General features: G+C 36.6%; 3 protein-coding genes across 5 annotated transcripts in view; 1 reads left to right on the top strand and 2 right to left on the bottom strand.

The window, feature by feature from the left end:
• cfap57 (cilia and flagella associated protein 57) overlaps positions 1-2,965 on the bottom strand; it is a 46,781-nt gene extending 43,816 nt beyond the window's left edge. The window contains exons 1-6 of the mRNA XM_051700515.1: positions 2,776-2,965; positions 2,276-2,586; positions 1,857-2,116; positions 655-829; positions 325-477; positions 56-195 (exon numbers count right to left, since the gene is read on the bottom strand). Coding sequence (XP_051556475.1) covers positions 56-195; positions 325-477; positions 655-829; positions 1,857-2,116; positions 2,276-2,586; positions 2,776-2,932 — 1,196 coding nt within the window. The 5' untranslated portion in view covers positions 2,933-2,965. The remainder of the gene's footprint in view (positions 1-55; positions 196-324; positions 478-654; positions 830-1,856; positions 2,117-2,275; positions 2,587-2,775) is intronic.
• Positions 2,966-4,900: 1,935 nt separating this feature from the next.
• ebna1bp2 (EBNA1 binding protein 2) lies at positions 4,901-11,044 on the top strand. The gene is made up of 9 exons (XM_051700554.1): positions 4,901-5,080; positions 5,258-5,341; positions 5,883-6,058; positions 6,407-6,530; positions 8,276-8,365; positions 8,467-8,542; positions 8,628-8,715; positions 9,019-9,184; positions 10,588-11,044. Exons 1-9 carry the CDS (start codon positions 5,003-5,005, stop codon positions 10,633-10,635), a joined length of 930 nt encoding a protein of 309 aa, XP_051556514.1. The 5' UTR covers positions 4,901-5,002; the 3' UTR covers positions 10,636-11,044.
• Positions 10,859-17,171, bottom strand: LOC127442487 (doublesex- and mab-3-related transcription factor A2-like). Of its 3 annotated transcripts, none has more exons than XM_051700557.1 (3): positions 15,512-17,171; positions 14,524-14,762; positions 10,859-12,415 (listed from the first exon to the last, which is right to left on the bottom strand). In XM_051700557.1, the coding sequence occupies exons 1-3, from the start codon at positions 15,993-15,995 to the stop codon at positions 12,260-12,262; spliced, it is 879 nt and encodes a 292-aa protein (XP_051556517.1). In that variant the 5' UTR covers positions 15,996-17,171; the 3' UTR covers positions 10,859-12,259. The 3 variants fall into 3 exon arrangements, with proteins under 3 accessions (XP_051556517.1, XP_051556518.1, XP_051556519.1); XM_051700558.1 differs by having other exon boundaries at positions 14,524-14,744; XM_051700559.1 differs by lacking the exon at positions 10,859-12,415 and having other exon boundaries at positions 14,328-14,762; positions 15,499-17,171.
• Between the last annotated feature and the right edge of the window lie 3,031 nt (positions 17,172-20,202).

Here is a 20,202-nt window from a genome sequence, read left to right as displayed (position 1 = left end):
TTTGGTGAATAAAGCAGTGAACACAACACACTGACTCTATCAAGACTAGACGTACTTAGTCTCAAAATTCCAGATGCGCACTGAGCGGTCCAAGGAGCAGGTGGCGATGAGTGGTTTGCGAATACAGGTGGATAAACCAGTGATAACGGCAGAGTGGTATGACTGAGACAGGTACTCAAACTGACCATAATCACCCTGACAAATCAAAAGGAAAAGAGATAAATTATTACTGGTATTATGAGAAAACATGACACTTTACAATCACAAATAGTAGAAAGCATCATGAATAAAGTTCAGGGTAAAGATGAGCAAGGCAGAGAGCACCTTGCTGAGCTCGGCTAGGGAGAGAGTGATGCTGTAGAGCTGCCCGCGGTCTGTACTGATGGCCAGAGTGTCCTCTGATGGACTTATACACAAAGAGCTGATTTCTTGGGGCGCCGCAGGAGTGGACTCATTAGTGAACTGCTCTGGAGGAATCTGGACAATCAAGAGACAACTGTTTTAGGATCTAGTTATGAAATTAGCAAAGCATCTTTCCATCTTTTAATTCCTGTTAAGTGTCACTAAACCCCTGGTAATAAATGTCATAAATCAACTCTCATAAATGTCAATACATGGCACACTAATGTAAACGTGTGAATGTGATCATGGCACCTTTATCTCTTTGGTCTTCTTGTACTGGCCCTTCTCCTCTGTTTTCTCAAACAAATACACAGTGCTGGGACCAGCGGAACAGACAAAGTTTTTAGAATAGCCTACTATGGCTGTCACTCGCGGCAAAAAGGATGTTGTGGAGGACGTCTCATTTGACTCCTTGTTTTCTAACTGTCTGCAAGGTAACATGCAAAAAAACAGACAACAGGAAATTATCATTATAAATCCTGAAAAACAATGCAATTCTCATTCAAATACTGTTTATGATATGTGTGGGTCATTGATAAATAAGGTTGTCTGAGCTGGAAAAATTTAGCAGTCTTTTATAATCTAGTTAAAAACACACGTTTCAAGTCCGTAGAAATTTTATCTTTGTGTCCATGTTCATTTCACAAAATTTTTAACAACATTTATAGTGTTTTCTATATATATATATATATATATAAAGATTTCATGACTTAAAAGATGTCATGTGGTGTAACCATCAAGTAAAAAGTATTAAAATACTTCCCTTGCACCATGAATACATGTGAGTGTAAATGACTTAATCATTACTTTCAAAAGAGTTTTCAAACACATCTGTCAAGAAACAATATTTTTTAGAAATCTTGTGAATTGGGGCCTGGGCAGCTCAGCGAGTATTGATGGTGACTACCACATCTGGAGTCACGAGTTGGAATCCAGGGCGTGCTGAGTGACTCCAGCCAGGTCTCCTAAGCAACCAAATTGGCCCGGTTGCTAGGGAGGGTAGAGTCACATGGGGTAACCTCCTTGTGGTTGCTTTAATGTGGTTCTCGCTCTCGTTTGGGCATGTGGCGAGTTGTGTGTGGATGCCGCGGAGAATAGCGTGAAGCCTTCACACGTGCTACATCTCCGCGGTAACACGCTCAACAAGCCACGTGATAAGATGTGCGGATTGACGGTCTCAGACACAGAGGCAACTGAGATTCGTCCTCCGCCACCCAGATTGAGGCGAGTCACTACGCCACCATGAGGACCTAGAGCGCATTGGAAATTGGGCATTCCAAATTGGGGAGAAAAAATAAATAAATAAAATAGTGTATTAAATAGTTTGTTTACCCAGAAATGACAAATCTGTCATCATATACTAATCCTCATTCCATACGACTTTCTTCCTTCTTTTGGGTGAACTATTCCTTTAATATCAACTTGCACTTGAGCGCTCATTTCATTGTACTAACCTCTCGACCTCCTGCTCAGACAGTGCAGACGTGAGGTTCATCTCCCAGCGCAGTCGACCTGACTCAAACATCATCAGTTGACCTGTCTCCGTGCCGGCGATCACCTGCTCCTTAGGCATCCAGGTGTGACACAGGAAGTTGTGGGAGTCTGTTTTAAAGGTGCTGGACTGTTTCAGGGTTTCTTCAGCGTAACGGAAGAGCTTGAACACACCGTTGCCACTCACACAGATCTGTGTGTTGTCCTGAGGGTTGAAGCTGACCTGCAAATGGAGAAAGAAAAGAGATTGATCACTTTGACCTGCCAACAGTCTGAGTGCCGACTTTCAAATCACAAACAACGGCTATAAAGCCAAACACTCTTGACAGAATGGCTCTACAAAAATGGAGTAATTTTATATTGTCTCAGACATTCTTTTTACCTGGTTGATGGTGCCATTGCTGCTAGTCTTCACAGTGGCCATCAACCTCTGCTTCTCCCACATCCAGAGGAACAGTGTCCAGTCTGGCCCACCTGCCTGACCAATCAGATACTTTGAGTCAGGTGAAAAGGCCATGCAGACAAACTCCTCCACCCGGATCTCTCCTCCAGTCAACACTTTCCTCTTCCTGCTCTGTTCATGCTGTAGGTCGTACAGGGTGATTGTGGCTTTCTCTCCACATTCAGACACAGCCAGATAACGCCTGTTTGTGCTGATGGCCAAAGCCTGCATGCCATGACTTCTCTCTGTACCTGTGCCAACATAGACAGTAAAAGATAGGAGACAGATATTGGCCATAATACAGCTAGAAACAAGATAGAGATAGATGGGTGAATCCAGGTCACATTTCTCCTCAATATATTTTGCATAAATTAAATGAAATTTGCATACATATAATCCCATTAATTGGTATTATAATACATATTATAATATACAAGTACCTGGAATGAACTTCTGGCATTTCTGGTCGATGTTGTAGCGCACACAGTTGTTTCCACATGGAAATATGATGGTTTGCTCGTCAAAAAACAGCAGATTATTCCTCACTCCTGTCCGCAATCCGAATATATAATGGGGCTGTACCACTACTGTAGCCATCTGTCAAAATGATATGATAACTTCCTGACTTTAATAAGCAAAATAAGACTTGTACGAGTTGTTTGGTAAATAGCTACCTAGTGTTTAAATGCATCTGGTTGTAGTTTATAGCGAGGCTGCGACGTTTAATAGCGTTCAGTCACGGTTTACTGTCACCATGGTAACAAAAAGTGTCTGAACCGGTTGAAAGACACAAACAAACACAAACAACTTCAGCTGCAACTCTGCGTGAAAAACACACGATGGCGCCATCACGAAGCATTTTAAAGGAATAGTTCACCCAAATAAGAAAATTCTCTCATCATTTATTCACCCTCATGCCATCTCAGATGTGTGTGACTTTCTTTCTTCTGCTGAACACGGATTAAAATTTTTAGAAGAATATTTCAGCTCTGTATGTCCATACAATGCAAGTGAATAGTGACCAGAAGTTCGAAGCTCCAAAAGCACATAAAGTCAGCATAAAAGTAATCTGTAAAACTCCAGTGGTTACATCCGTGTCTTCAGAAGTAATATGATAGGTGTAGGTGAGAAACAGACCAATATTTAAGTCCTTTTTTCCTTTTTTCCTTTTTTCTTTTAATTCTTCTCCCTGCCAAATAGATGGCAATATGTACAAAGAATTCAAAATGCCAAAAACAAAAGAAGAATGTGGAAGTTAAAGGAATATTAAAGGTTCAATACAAGTTAAGCACAATCAACAGCATTTGAGGCATAATGTTGATAACCACAAAAATTTATTTTGACTTGCCACTCCTTTTCTTTAAAAAAAGTAAAAATCTGGGTTTGTGTCAGTGAGGCACTTTCAGTGGAAGTGAATGGGGACCAATCCGTAAATGTTAAAATACTCACCGTTTCAAATGTAAAGCCACAAGATGTAAACAATATGTGTTAACATGATTTTAGTGTGATAAAATCCCTTACTAACCTTTTCTGTGTAAAGTTATAGCCAATTTTACACTTATAATACATGAGTTTTAACAGAACAATTAATGTAAGTGATTTTATAAAATTATAAGCATCACATTTCTGTGTTTAAAGCCTCCAGAAATTGGCCCCATTCACTTCCATTGTAAGTGCTTCACTGTAACCCAGATTTTTGCCTTTTTTTTAAAGAATTTTTGTGCTAATCAACATTATGCCACAAATGCTTTTGTTTGTGCTTAACTTGTATTGAACCATTAATTTAAAGTTAAAGTTCCTTTAACTTTCACATTCTTCTTCTTTTGTTTTTGGCAATTTGAATTTTTTGTACATATTGCCATCTATTGGGCAGGGAGGAGGATTTATAGTAAAAAAAAGAAAAAAGAAAAAAAAAGGATTTAAATATTGATCTGTTTCTCACCCACAACTATCATATCACTTCAAATATTTCTGCCTTTATCTACTTTTTGGAGCTTCAAAGTTCTGGTCACCATTCACTTGTATTGTATGGACCTACAGAGCTGAAATATTCTTCTAAAAATCTTTAGTAAAAAAGTTTGTGTTCAGCAGAAGAAAGAAAGTTATACACATCTGGGATGGCATGAGGGTGAGTAAATGATGAGAGAATTTTCATTTTTGGAACTATTCCTTTTAAATATCGATAAGTTATTTTAAATCCAGATTTCATTTTTATTTGATACATTTTTGGATAATAAATCATCTATTTTAATCCACTGAGATAAAAAAAAAAAACAAACAACAACAAAAAAACCACTACATTACAACTTGAACGTTTTTTGGTGTGTTAAAAAGAGGTTTCTGTTTGTTTGTTTTTTTATGCATGTTTCATAATACTGAGAAACCTAACTCATTTATTTAAATTATAACGTATACGTTTTTTAATTCGTTTCCGTAGCTTGGTATTGAGAGCTGCAGAAGTATTGGTTGTTCATATTTTCCATTATTTTTATCTGGTAGTTTCTGTGGCCCTGCATTTTGAGCGGAACCATTCTTTGTCGATCTCTGTTCCTGTCAGGACTCTGATCGTACACGCACTCGTGAGAAAAACACGTGAAACTGTGTCACGTTTTGAATTTTCGTCCTGTGTACATTTATTTTTCTGTAGTTAGTTATCTCTTTTTCACTATGGTTGAAATAGATGTGGATACCCAGTTGGGGTGTGAATCTGAGGAGGAGGAAGAGGAGGAATTATCAGACGGTGAAGTAAGAATGTAGCGCGTTTCATGGAATTACTTGCTTTGACGGAGCAGCTTGACTTTACAAATATACTGATATGATAAATCAGTTCAAACGAACAATATAACAATTGACATAGCGGTCTGAAAGCATATATCTGCATAATTTTATACATGTTTGTTTAATGTAACTGCCTTTGTTTAGCTGCAAGAAGCCTTCGCCAAGGGTTTGCTGAAGCCTGGATTGAATATTCCTCTCTGTGAACCAAAGAAGACCATCAACAATGTGGTGAGTTCAAACCAGAGGCTTTAAGTTTGCTAATACACTTTTACAAACATCTTGTTATTTGTTAAAAATATATATTAATATGCAATTTAGTAATGAATTCGTTACAAAATAATACCTCACTATATAATAGTGTATATAATTTTATTTTTTTAATTGGGCAAACACAATTACAGCTAAAATTTAATTCCATGACAGTTGTTGATTCATATATACTCACAGTTTTGCTGGAAAACGTTACTGGTTATGTTTAGCTCATTTTAGCTTAATTTTGACAAATGATCTATGCTTTCTGATTAGATGTTACCCAGGTAACATATTTAAGTCAGCAGAATTCACTGAACAACAAATGAAAACACAATCACATGTACATATAAATATAAGGTTTAGCGACACAGCGCTGGCCCAACAGTGCAAGTGAGAGTTTCATCAATCTTACACTGGCCCTGGGCGGTTGGGCCATTCTTATTCTTGAGCCCAGTGACAGGTTTAAGCGATGAATTGAAAAATACAATTATCTTTATTGTTTTTCTGTGGCATCCAGGAGGGTCTGAAGAAATGCCTTTCTGAATTTAAGAAGACTCTATCATGGGTTGAAAGGCTGGACCTCACCAACCCTCCAGCTGTTGACATTGTTGCAAAAGCAGAGGGCAGACAGCAACAAACAGAAGGCAATGAAGTCATCAATGCAGAGGATGACTTTCAGAGAGAGATGTACTTGTAGGTAGTCACTTGATCTTTTCAGACAAGTATGCAGCCAGCCCAACTTCTTATTACTGTTACTTGCATGTCCATTTATACCAGTTTAAGTATACTCTGCAATACTTGACTCTGATATGACACAGCTGTGCTAGTTTCATGTCTCTTGTTTCACTATGTGGTCTCTTCTCGTATAATAAAATAGTTTCAACAAAAATCTAAATATTAGCTATAAGAAGCTGTGTAATAAGTAGGGTAATGTTTAATCATTATCACAAAATAGATCCCTTCAGGACAATACAAGACTGATCAACTAGCCAAGATTTACTGTTATTAAATAAATATCTAAAGTTCATTGGTGTGTTCCAGCTATCGCCAGGCCCAAGCGACAGTTTTAGAGGCCCTGCCAAAGCTGCGGAAGTTCAAGATATCTACCAAGCGACCAGAGGATTACTTTGCAGAGATGGCTAAGTCAGATCCGCACATGCAGAAGGTGAGTATTTCAGTCACGCTAGTCGGGAAGTTAAAAAGGGTGTTCCGCTGGGTTAAAATGAGATTTGCATAGTGGCAATTCCAGCGTTACAGATGTGAAATTTGCAGTAAAAAACATGAAATTTAACCTCGCATATAAATTACTCATTACCAGTATATCAAACCATTTGTATGTATAATTGCAAACCCCTGCAGATATAGTCCAGACATCAGAAATTTGGTGTTTGGGTGTTACGGATGTGACAGTTGTGAAAGCAGCACTTACACTATTGTGGAAAACCTCTGAGACATCAGCATGATGCCTATATTGGCTACATGATGAATTGAAATAATATTGAAATCGGCACATGGCCTTGCAGGATTACAAAACCGCAAAAGGCTGTGTTTTAAAATATAATGTGCATTCACCGCTTCAGTCAGCAATGCGTGAGCGAGCAGTGCCTTCTTGCGGCTGTGTGCGGCACACATTGAACAGCGCAGCAATATTACATGATGTTTATCATATTCCAATTCAAATCGCAAAGTTTATCAAAATGATCCCTTCCCAAATGTTGGCCTTAGATGCAGAAAGCTTGAAATGCATCACAGATAAAAGCAATAGTCAGACATCTAACATTATCATCATGGTAAAAGAGCAAGCGATGGATGTTTAGTTCTCTCATTGATATTCATATGATTTGATATGAAGCATCTGTAACTTTCACGTCTGTAACACATTATTATGGGTGTTTAAAGTAAAGAAGGGAGATCATTTATATTCGAATACTTAAAGGAACAGGTCACCCAAAAATGAAATTTCTCATCTACTCACCCTCATCACATCCCAGATGTATGACTTCTGCAGAACACAAACTAAGATTTTTAAAAGAATATCTCCACTCTGTAGGTCCATACAATTCAAGTGAATGGTGACCAAAACAATGCTTTAAAAAGCACATAAAGCAGCATGAAAATAATCCATCAGACTCCAGTCAGTCCATATCTTCTGAAGCAATCCAGTTGGTCTGGGGTGAGAACAGACCAAAATGTAATACATCTAGGCACAATCATGTGATCAAACTCTATTACACTTTCTTGTGTCACTGTAAATCTTGACATCAGCTATCTCCTTTGCGATCATGATTTCAAGCTTGATTACACTTCCTAGCGCCATGTAGTGCTCTTTGCATGTGTTAAACACAAGAAAGTGTAATAGAGCTTGAAGACATGATTGTGCCTAGAGAATGTAATGGAAAGATGTACAGTAAAAATTAGTTTCATTTTGGTCTGTTCTCACCCAAAACTGACTGGATCACTTCAGAAGACATGGATTAAACCACTGGAGTCTGATGGATTACATTCATGCTATATGTATGTGTTGTGTGGAGCTTCATAGTTTTGATCACCATTCACTTGCATTGTATGGACCTACAGAGCTGAAATATTCTTTTAAAAATCTTAGTTTGTGTTCTGGAAAAGAAAGTCATACACATCTGGGATGGCATAAAGGTGAGTAAATGATGAGAGAATTTTCATTTTTGGGTGAACTATCCCTTTAAATAAAAAATAAAAGTTCTAACACTAATACAGTACAATACCCAAGTAATGGGGTTTTGTTCCTATGCTTAAAACTTTGTTTCCATGGTATGGTTGACATTTCTGTGGAGACACCCATAGAATTGATTGATGTTAATGGAACTGGTGCTTTGCTAAATGAACTAATCTCAAAAAAGTCTTCCTGTACATAATTTTCTCCACTCTTTTCAGATTAGGAAAAAGCTCCTCATCAAGCAAACTGCTATGGAGAAGTCAGAAATGGCCAAGAAACTCAGAGAACAGAGGAAATATGGCAAAAAGGTCTGCTGCAGAACTACTTCTAAATTCTCTCTAAATTGTTGCTTTTCAGCTTTGTTGTTATTTGTAGGAAATGGTGCGGTTTTAAATCGGTTTCTCTACAGGTTCAAACAGAGGTGATTCAGAAGAGGCAGAAAGAGAAGAAAGCAATGATGTCAGCTGTCAAGAAATATCAGAAAGGTACATTTGTTTCAACCACAGCCAGCAGAGAAAAAGCAATGCTCCTCACCAATGGAACAATTCAATCAGTGTTTGTGTCCCACAGGAATGACAGATAGACTGGACTTCCTGGAAGGAGATCAAGATCAGGGAAAGAAAGGATCAGCACCCAAAACACAAATAAACAAAAAAAAGTATGCAGTGAATATAGTGCATTCATTCACCTCTGGCAGTTTGGATGCACATATTTGTTTACACTCCTATAAATGTCCCTGGATTCTAGCATGTTTCCTGGTGTTCTGGTATACTGTGGTTTTATGGTTTGATGCCATAAAGATTTAAGAAAGTGTTGTTACAATGCTATTTTTTTATTTATTTTTTTATTTAAAGGAATAGTTCACCCCCCCCCCCCCCCCCATGTACCCAGAACTGTGTGCTGTTATATTTCCAGAAATAATTTGATAGTCTTACATCCTATTAACCTTGTCTGTCTGCAGTCCAAATGCAAAGAGGAAATACAAGGATAAGAAGTTTGGTTTCGGGGGCAAGAAGAAGGGCAGCAAATGGAACACAAAAGAGAGCCACAACGACATGTCAGGATTCAAGGCCAAAGTGGCACATGGGAAAGGCGGGAAAAAATTCGGCAAAGGAGGAAAATCAAATGTAAGGGTTTTTTATCTTATTCTTTAACACCTTCAATTAGGGCTGCACAATAATGGTTGTAATTTCCCTTGATATTGTAATAGCGATTATTAATAGAATTTACATTTAAAAAAACTTACATTGTTTAGGTCAGCTGCATGCCATATTCTTTTTTTAGGGTACACATCCAAAAAAATGCTAAGAGCTATGTTCATTTGAGACATAAAACATGCATCAGACTGCGCTAAACTCCTTGTTACTGATGGCCGTACAGACTCTGTGCACAGAGAATTTCCATAGAATTTGGACACAAATCATTAACAAATTTCCACCCCCTTCTGTGTTTATTAAATAATTTAGCTAATTTGATAATGCCTTCAGCAACCATTAAGACTGTAGTACTCTCAACTCATTTGAACCAGAGTCTTTCTAGCAAGTCAGTCCACTGTCCTGCTCTCAGGAAGCTATTTCCAGTCATGAAAGTGCAGCTCCTATCTACTTGAATGGGGAAAGACCGAAATCTCCAAAACGGTTGGTCAAGATTACGATCAAAGAACATATTTCAAATCGGCAGTAAAATCTGACAACACTGGAAACATAAATTGTGCTGCTTCTAGATTACACACAAAAAACACAATTTTCCCAGCTGGTATAGCTAATGCGCATACATGTTCTCAAGTTGATTGACAGGCACTGTCTGTATCTAAAAGGTGATTGGCTCTTTTACCTGTAAGGCGGGAATTCATTTCTACATCAGTTGGTCGTTGCAATTTCTCCCATTCATTTTAATACTAGTGGCCCGTCTCTGCTAAATAGTCTCTGTTTTAACTCATTTTACCTTGTTTAAATCCATTCTGCAAGATTTTATAAATTTTTCCAACAAAATCAGCACAGAAAATGCTAAAAATGTCAGATTCTGTTTGCGCTAGAGATGGGCATTTTCGAGTAATTTTGTAGTCATGTTCGCTAACCCACAAAAAACAAGTACTCGATTACTCGGAAATTAAAATGCTTGTTAAAAATAACACGTATGACACATACGTGAATCTTATATTTTGTTTTTAATACTCGAGTTGCTGGTGCAGAACGAGTACTCGATTACTCACATCCTTAGTCTGTGCCTAAACAGTCTGAGTCATTGTTGCATTCATGCGCACAATGGACATGTCTCTGAATGGTTACAATGCTAAATGTTGCACACAAAAACGCATTGTAAATTGAAAATGTAGACATGACTGGAATTTACCTAAAAGGAATTCTGTAACTGACACTTTTCACAATTATTTGATTGCGGCAGCTGTCATAGTTGCATAGTTGTAATCTTGTCATTTTTTTTAATTTAATTTTGTTCAATAATTGTGCAACACAACCTTCAATAAATCCTTTTCCTAACACTCATTTTCCTTTTTGTTATTTTTTAATAGAAGCGTCCAGGGAAGGAGACACGGAGGAAAATGAAGGCACGTAAATAAGCTGTATCTTCCCACCAATACCTCTCACATAAATGGATTGTGCCATTAAAAATACGTTTTTTTATTTTTTATTCTCTTATTACTTGGGCCTCTGCAGTGTCACGGCTCCATGCCCTTCCCCTTCTCCATGTTATGTATTTTTGTAGGCTTGTCTTTTTTAGCAATCTATTTAAAAGTAATTCAAGTAAAACCGTACAGAATCGTGGCACTGCATACAGAGACCATTTTTAATGCATAAGTATGACAAACAATGACAGTATAGTCTGCTTTGTTTTTATAAACATTAAAATGTCATTTAAACATATATAAACAGAAAGAGACTGAAAAACTTTGATCATTAAATTCTTATAATTAAAGGGATAGTTCACCTAAAAATAAAAATTCTCTCATTATTGTATGGAATATTTAAGATTTGGAAATGTTTGTTTTCTTTCCCTGTAATTCTTGTTGTTGCAAGCAAACCATGCTGCACTAAATCAGCAAATATAAACTTTTCACAGTAATATTTGCAATGGGAAAAAACATAATGCTTATCTGTTTATATTTTGTACACAAATTAGAATTTGGCACACATTGGATTAGTTTTAAATTCAGCACTCCTCCGAGCCAGAAGAGCACATTAATATTCATGAGATTGAAATTAGTTTATCTGCCCACTAGTTCTGTTTGGAGTATTCTGACAGTGTAGTTCATATGCCATCTGGGTTTAGATGAGCAAATGAAGCAAGATATTCATTCTGGGAATTTTAATGTCTCTTTCAGAGTGCAAACAGGATGGTAGTCTGAGTTACAAGAGCAAAATGTGTTAATCGAAAATACTGAGATGAAATGTGTGAGCTAAAGTGAGTTGCTTCAGTTAAATTTCAGACAAAATATCATCAGAACTGAACAATTTATTTGTCAAAGTCACTTTTATGGGATTAGGAAAACAATCCTGAACCCAGGACCTTAACGTTACTGTTCCCTTAAAAAAAAAAAAAAAAACTACGATAAAAATACTAAGCATAACTGCTTGTGACATTCATCTTTCCAACTTAATTGGTTGGAATTACAATTGTATGTAAAACTAGTGCAACAGGCAATGAATACTGATATCATTATCAATTCAGTAATAAACTAACAGTAGTATAAAAACTTATCAAAACTGTTATCTCTACTGGAACAATAAAAAAAAAAAAAAAACATTGATTTCAGTTGCATCTTATACATATCACGGATGCATCAACATCGCTGTAATGAACATGTATTATAGCTGCCATTGAAAACACTGAGAACTCATACTTTGGGTTTTACAAAGTAAACCGTGTACACTTGAATGCGTGTGTTAACCAAGAAAAAGGACAAAAGACGTGGCTTCCTTCAAGAAAGAACTGAAGGTCTTGTATACTCATGGGGCACTTTTTGTGGAAGGACTATCAACAGGTACAACGTCTGCTTCATGGTGGCCACAAACTCAACTTTCTGTAAAAAACAGGATAATTAATTTTCTAATCTAAACATTCACTAATAATGTATTGTCACAATACTAAAACTGCAATCAGAACATAATTGGTCATTTTAGAGGATATAATTGAATGTTAATGTTGCATAGTATAGCTGTTATATGTAGCTAATCAAAGTTGCTTTATTTTATGCCTGAGATGCATCCAGCTTGAGGAGGAACTTTGGATGTTCCTTGTTCTCCATCCATGTGAGACTGTGGGTGGTGGTGAGGGCTTGGTCCATGCTCGTCACTTAGTGCTGGATATGTAGGGTACAAACTATAAAGTGGCACATGAATCTTAAAAAAAAAAAAAAAAAAAAAAAATTTTCAAATGAAGTACTTCACTCCAACAGAACAATCTTCCCATTGACTCACATTCTACCCTAAATAGACTAAGCAGAGCTTTAAAGGGATAGTTCACTCAAAAATTAAAATTCTCATCATTTACTCAACCTCATGCCATCCCAGATGTGTATGACTTTCTTCTGCTAAACACAAGGATTTTTAGACAAATATAGGTCCATACAATGCAAGTGAATGGTGACCAAAATTTTGAAGCTCAAAAAGCACATGAAGGCAGCATAAAAGTATTTCATAAGACTCCAGTGGTTTAATCCGTGTCTTCTGAATTGATAGGTGTGGGTGAGAAACAGATCAATATTATGTCCTTTTTACCATCAATCTTCACTTTCTTCATGCATATCGCCACCTACTTTGCAGGGAGAATTTATTGTAAAAAAAATTAAATATTGATAGGTTTCTCACCCACAACTATCATATTACTTCAGAAGACATTGATTAGACCACTGGAGTCTTATGGATTACTTTTATGCTGCCTTTATGTGCTTTTTAGAGCTTCAAATTTCTGGTCACCATTCATTTGCATTGTATGGACCTACAGAGCTGAAATATTCTTCTAAAAATGTTCATTTGTGTTCTGCAGAAGAAAGTCATACACATCTGGGATGCATGAGGGTGAGTAAATGATGAGAATTTTCATTTTGGGGTGAATTAAGTTGATAGCAATGTAAGCTGTTTAGAAAAACTGTTTTACTGACCAGTGGTTCAGTGACCAATGCCAATATATCTAGGTGTGTAAATGTGAGGATTCCTCAAATAAATGGGTTATCATTGTAATTTATATATATATACAGTACTGTGCAAAGGTTTTAGGCACTTGTGAAAAATGTTGTATAGTGAGAATGTCTTCAAAAATAATGCCATAAATAGTTTTCATTTATCACTTAATGTCATACAAAGTCCAGTAAACATAAAAAATCTAAATCAATATTCGGCGTGACCACCTTTGCTTTTAAAACAGCACCAATTCTCCTAAGGACACCTGGACACAGTTTTTCTTGGTTGTTGGAAGATAGGATGTTCCAAGCTTCTTAGAAGAACTGGTTAATTCTCAATTGCCTCTGTCTCTTCAAGTAGTCCCAGACTGACTCGATATTCAGTGGGGGGCTTTGTGGGGGCCATGACATCTGTTGCAGGGCTCCCTGTTCTTCTATTCTAATCATTTCTATTTGCAAAAGTAATGTTTGGGAGTCTAACATTTATATTTCCTATTGACACACTAAAGTTGAAGATATAAATAACCATCTTAAGACAAATGCTTTTGTGAAACATATTGTGTGCCTAAGACTTTTGCACAGTGCTGTGTATATATATATACTATCGTTCAAAAGATTAGGGTCACTCATTCTTTATTTTTATTTTTTCACATTTTAGAATAATAGTAAAGTCATCAAAACTATGGAATAACATAAATGGAACTACGGGAATTATGTTGTGATAAAAAAATCCAAAATAAATCAAAACTGTTATATTTTAGCATCTTCAAAGTAGTCACCTTTTGCCTACAATTTGCAGACATGTACTCTTGACATTTTCTCAACCAACTTCTTGAGGTATCACCCTGGGATGCTTTTTAAACAGTATTGAAGGAGTTCACATCTATGTTGGGCACTTATTGGCTGCTTTTCTTTATTATTTGGTCCAAGTCATAAATTCCAAAAACTTTTTGTAATTAAATAAATTAATATGGTGGCATAATTATATTTTTGTCTACAAAACTAATTTCAAACATTTAAGCATACGCCTTCAGATCAAAAGATTTTTAAGATCAGTCAAGTGACCCCAAACTTTTGAACAGTAGTGTGTATGTATGTGTGTATATATATATATATATATATATATGATTTTTTTTTTTTATAATTTAAATGAAAACATTTTCAAGTTCATAGTCTGAGAAGAATCTTGAAAAAGGTGTGATTTTTCAGGAAGTGTCTTGTGGCTGTCCAAGTAAGATATACACAAAATGTTGCCTTTTTCCTACTAACAAATTAGTCAGGCCTTTACAGTACATAGGTGCCATTGCAGATCATGCCTGTAAAACTTACCTGCGATTCACAAGTCTCCATTTGGTGAGACAGTGAACCTGGTGGTGAGGGGAGAAACCCAATGGGCTCCCTGAAGGTACCGGGTGCAGGTGATCTCAGGGTTACCAGCACAGCGGGGTACATGTATCTGTCCGGGTAATGCGAGTACATTGGAAGAGGCATTGCAAACAGCTCTCCTGGATAAATGTGCCTCGGAATCGCCTCTGTAATCATGTACTCTCCTGGAAAAGATGGTGGTTCTGTGGATTTTTGTTTTAAACAGTATTTGGTGAAACTTTCTAAGAACTTTAAAAGTATTATTACATTACATTACATTATATAGTTCTTACAAGTTAATATTTGTTAATGTTATTGGGTAGTTGGCATGACAGGTTTTTTTTGTTTTGTATAGAAAGTCTTGTATAATTATTATACACGCAGTTTTATGACCTCATATTAATGAAGAGACTTGCACAAAATATTTATACTTCTAAACATTATCTTTAAAAAAAAAAACAACAACAGCTATTTGTAAAATAGTCTAAATGAACTTCAAAAAAGCTGAAGGAATGGTAACCATCTTAAAATATATTGTGACAGGTTACACGTTCCCTTATAAAAATCTATAATCTTGACGTTGAATAAAAAAAATTTGATATCCATGTAATTTGTGAACTACTGAAAAACTGTGCTTGATGTGGTAACATCTTTAACTGGTTTTATTCAAGTAAAAAACACTTTATGTACATTAGGTGACACCAACAAAACTAGTTTTAAGGGTTTGATCAGGCAGAAGGTAACACTCGTCACTTAAGCTTTGTAAAATGTTTGTTGATGACGTTTTACTAACTGTTTACTCCATTTGTGTAAATAACAGTAGGGTACTGTATACCCCTTATGTACATAGTTTTTGACTTTACTATTTAATGTGACTTATACATTAAAAATGTCTGACTTTCAGATGAAATAATCATTGGAGGAAAAGTATTTACTAACAAGAACAACAAACCTCCGAGAGCTTCGTCTGGAGCGCTCAGACCCGCCGATGATTTCACTTCACTAGGACTCACGGAGCCGTAGGTGCTTACCGGAGCGGTCGCGCGGAGTTCAGTGTAGCTTTTAACGGGCGCTTTAATTTCACCCTCCTTTCTTGAATTCGCGCTGACGTCGGTTTCACCGTTCACTCCATTAGCTGAAGTATTATTTGTTCCACCAGTTAGAGCGGTATTTCCTGGACGATGTGCCGCCGCGCTCTCGGCGTTCGGTGATTCGTTTCCATTAACGGTTTTGATCCGTCTTTGAGACGCCAGGATTTTCGTCCGCTCGGCGATGAGAGAGCACTTCCAGCACAAACACGACCTGAACTGACATTTGCCCGAATGGCCTTTTAACGGGACTACGAAGCCGTGGTTTCGACATCTCGCGCACTTCGGGCTACGCGCGACTTTTTCAACGGTAATTCGATCATTTGGTGCCTTTGGAATATTTGCCATGACGGAAGACACTATCCTTTTTGAAATCCAGTTTGAGAAATTTCAAATTTGTCAGATTCTAATACATTTTTCGAACGTTTGCGAAAACAATACCCTAACAGTACAGTGGACTATGTGTCAAATTTTTGAAATTGCCAATTTATGTCAGCCCCCCCTCCCCCCTCCAGTTCACGTGACGCGATGATTTGATGATTGAGAATCAAGACTTTCTCTTTTTCTCACAGTGGAATTCCTCTACACTGTCTGTGAACATGTGCGGGTGTTCCTTTAAGTTATTTCAGCCTGATCTTAAAAAATACTGTCTTTGGTCTAATATGTCAGGTTGGTTTAGTATTAAATAACCTCATTTCTGACTTGGGGAAAAAAAGAGATTATTTTAGTTTTTACCACATGAAGCACATTTTTAGGTTACCTGACGAAACATTTTACAGTTAACAGCATGTAGATCCCACTTTTTATTTAATGACACTCAATCCAAATGAAATCAAATAAAATATGATGGCTGGTGAAGGCCATTTGACATGTAACAGAGATAGGCTATTTGACCACACTGCTAGAAACCATAAAAAGCATTTAAAACGCATTAATGAAGAAGACAAAAATCAGATCAGATGTAAATCTGATTGTCCACTTTTATTGGAAATTACATGAAAATAATCAACGGCACATAAATAAGAAGGTAACACTGCTATACAGTAAAGAAATGTGTTTACATGTGTAATATTAGGTTGATTTTGTTGAAATATTGAAAAGTTTATGAGTAAATTTAATGCCCCCAAAATTGTGCTCTTGAGCAGCCTACAGCATTCAACCTCAGGGTGCGGCAGAGGGATTGTCCCTGTAGCAAGTGGGCTGTATGTTGTTGAAAGGATCAGCTAAATGATTACTAAATCACTTCAGATCTATTAGGCCTCCTATCACAAAATGCTCAAATATAAGGTTATGTATTGCTCATCTGTACAGGGTATTGTAAAAGTTATCTTCCTGAGACCCGAGCATAACTGGTGTGTCATTTTCCATTTCCCTTTTTGATTTATAACTAGTAGCACCTAATAAACAAGCAATAAATCAATAAATGTCCACAAATGTGGACAGCGGGACTAAGTTGTTAAATTGTAAATAATACCAAACTATAGAAAGTCAGATTTTTTTTTTTTTTTAACAAATTCTTTATGTTTCCAGGAGTGTTGGTTATTTATGTTTTTGAGACATTACAGCTGATTTTCTGTAAAGCTGCTTTGGAACAATGTGTTTTAGGAAAAGCACAAATAAAAAAACTATAAAAATAAAAATGATTTGAATTGATTTTACTTTTATGTATTACTTTGGTAACAAAATCTCAATGTTCTCTCTCTGCACTGTCAAACAAACAAGTGATAGCCAGTGCTGAAGCATTTTACAAGTTAGAAATGAGCACAATTAATTCTGAGACAAGTAATGGCCAGCATCATCCATTCACTGCCAACCATGTTAAAAATAAATCTATACATTATACATTCTGAATCTATGTACTGATTACCATTGTCACATGTCTGCCAAACATGTTGAGTGGTCCAAACATCATCTGCAGCCTGAAACTGAACTTTTGATAGGAAGTTTGGATTGAATGCATTTGGCTTCATAGGAGAGCTATAGGATGCTCCCTTGCTCCCTATTTAGTGAATGACTTAACCTGCAGAATGCTGTCTGTCTGCACAGTTTTGAAATGAACTGTATTTTCATCCTAACTCCATATAAAACATCAGAAAGCATAATTTTTTTTCAATGAGAAAATGCACCATAAATGTAGGATTTCTTATGAAAACCTTGTGCTTTTTGTACACATTAGTGTAGATTGTGTTTATCAGTGTGGCGTTTCGCGATAAATAGCTCAAATTTAAAAAATGGCATATTCGATGAAACTAGAGACCCTAATCTTTTGGGTCTCAATATAGACCATTTCAATATAAAATTATTATAAGGTTTCTTACCAAATATAGTTTTGTTGCCGTTTCTCCCAAAGACAAACTCTGCTGTGGTTGGCGCCATGTTGTTTTGTCACATGAATCCGTACGTCGAAAGTTTAACCCTTACTGACAGCACAGAGTCTTCTGAACTGAGATCAGTTGGTTTAAATTAAATTAAATTATGCATTGCATGTAGCGAAGCCAAAATACAAAGTCCACGCATGTGTACGCCAGGTCGCACGAGGTTAAAAGAAACTTAAGACTATATACGATACTGTGCAAAAGTCTTAGGCACATAAGATGTTTCACAAAAGCATTTGTCTTAAGATGGTTATTTATATCTTCAACTTTAGTGTGTCAATAGGAAATATAAATGTTAGACTCCCAAACATTACTTTTACAAATAGAAATGATTAGAATAGAAGAACAGGGAGCCCTGCAACAGATGTTATGGCCCCCACAAAGCCCCCCACTGAATATCGAGTCAGTCTGGGACTACATGAAGAGACAGAGGCAATTGAGACAGCCTAAATAGATAGAAGAACTGTGGTGAATTCTCCTATCTGCCAACAATCAAGAAAAACTGTGTCCAGGTGTACCTAGGAGATTTGGTGCTGTTTTAAAGGCAAAGGTGGTCACACCGAATATTGATTTAGCTTTTTATTATGTTTACTGGACTTTGTATGACATTAAGGAATAAATGAAAACTTTTTATGGCATTATTTTTGAAGAAATCCTCACTATGCAACATTTGTCACAAGTGCCTAAAACATTTGCACAGTACTGTATATTTTAGTTTGATCAGCAGAAAGTCCACAATAATCTTAATTAATCATACTTGATGGAAAACAGTAATAAACAGATATACTCAAGAAAATAACCCAACATGAATCTTGCCCACCAATCCTATCTCTGCCCTAAACCTCATTCAATTTATTTTTTGTTACAAGAGATGATTTTACCATATATTAAATGCCGGTAAATCCTGCTCTGACACAATCCCCAAATATTCAGATCAAATCATGACATTTTCATAGCAATAACTATGTAGCTGTTACAGAGCTTTAAAAGGTAAAACACTACAGTCTTTTGGCTGCTTAATTTGTTCCATAGCTGTAGATTGTTTTCCACATGGATTAGATTAATTATAACCACAATCATTTTCTCTACCAGTGGAACCTTTGGCTCCTGAGTCCTCTTTTACACACATCTGGGGACGACTGATGTAAAATTTAGGTAATTGGGACCACGTGACAGACACTGTCTCCTCAGCCTGCAAGTTTGTACCCTTCATTTAATTGAAATGCAAATTAATTATCAAATAACTGCTTTGAGCAAACCTTTCAAAACTTAAAAATTAACATTACACTAAAATCCCCCCCAGTGGCAATTTTGTAATTTTGTTAAAATTGGTTCGGCCACCTGCTGCCAGTTTCCATAATCTGGGTATACTGCAAGTTCATGACAATAGGGTCTTTGCCCCTGTACATTTTTCCTATTGAATGCTTTGTTGTGATTGGCTGAATACATGAGTAAGCGGTTGGGGGAGGCGGGAATCTGCCCCAGCTTACTGCTATTAAAATGACTGATTATCCTGTCAGGATGGCTGTGGCCTAGTTTTGACTGACTGAATTGTTCACGTTAGCACAGTGCCACAGATGCAGTGAATATTACTGTAACTCTTTTACAAGGTCACCTAACCCCATTATCTTAATAAGTGTTGTAATAAGGGTTATTATTAATGCAATTTAACAACTGATCATCTCTTACATTTTCTTTCCCTATATCTTGCTTTAGTGTGATTATATTATAAAGGAATGCAAATGAACATACCTACTGGAAGAATGAGTATTTATGTTTCATTTTATTTTATTTTTTAAATGAGCTATTCACGCACCTTATGTCTGTTTTGGATATATCTTTCTGGAAATTTTTCCAAAACTTTCTTCCAAAAGTGTAGACAGACAAGTCATTTTGTTTTTGTACTTTAAAACCTGCAACTTTTTGATGAGAAATTTTGGATTAAGTCTCAAGTCCAAGCTGTCAGATGGGTTGTCATTTAACTTTTTTTTACACTTATACTTACACCGATCAGCCACAACATTAAAACCACCTGCCTAATATTGTGTAGGTCCCTCTCGTGCTGCCAAAACAGCACCAACCCGCGTCTCAGAATAGCATTCTGAGATGATATCCTTCTCACCACAATTGTACAGAGCGGTTATCTGAGTTACAGTAGACTTTGTCTGTTCGAACCAGTC

Source organism: Myxocyprinus asiaticus, chromosome 6 (genome assembly GCF_019703515.2).
Source record: "Myxocyprinus asiaticus isolate MX2 ecotype Aquarium Trade chromosome 6, UBuf_Myxa_2, whole genome shotgun sequence".
Classification (NCBI taxonomy): domain Eukaryota; kingdom Metazoa; phylum Chordata; class Actinopteri; order Cypriniformes; family Catostomidae; genus Myxocyprinus; species Myxocyprinus asiaticus.
This window is presented reverse-complemented; position numbering and strand designations above follow the sequence as displayed.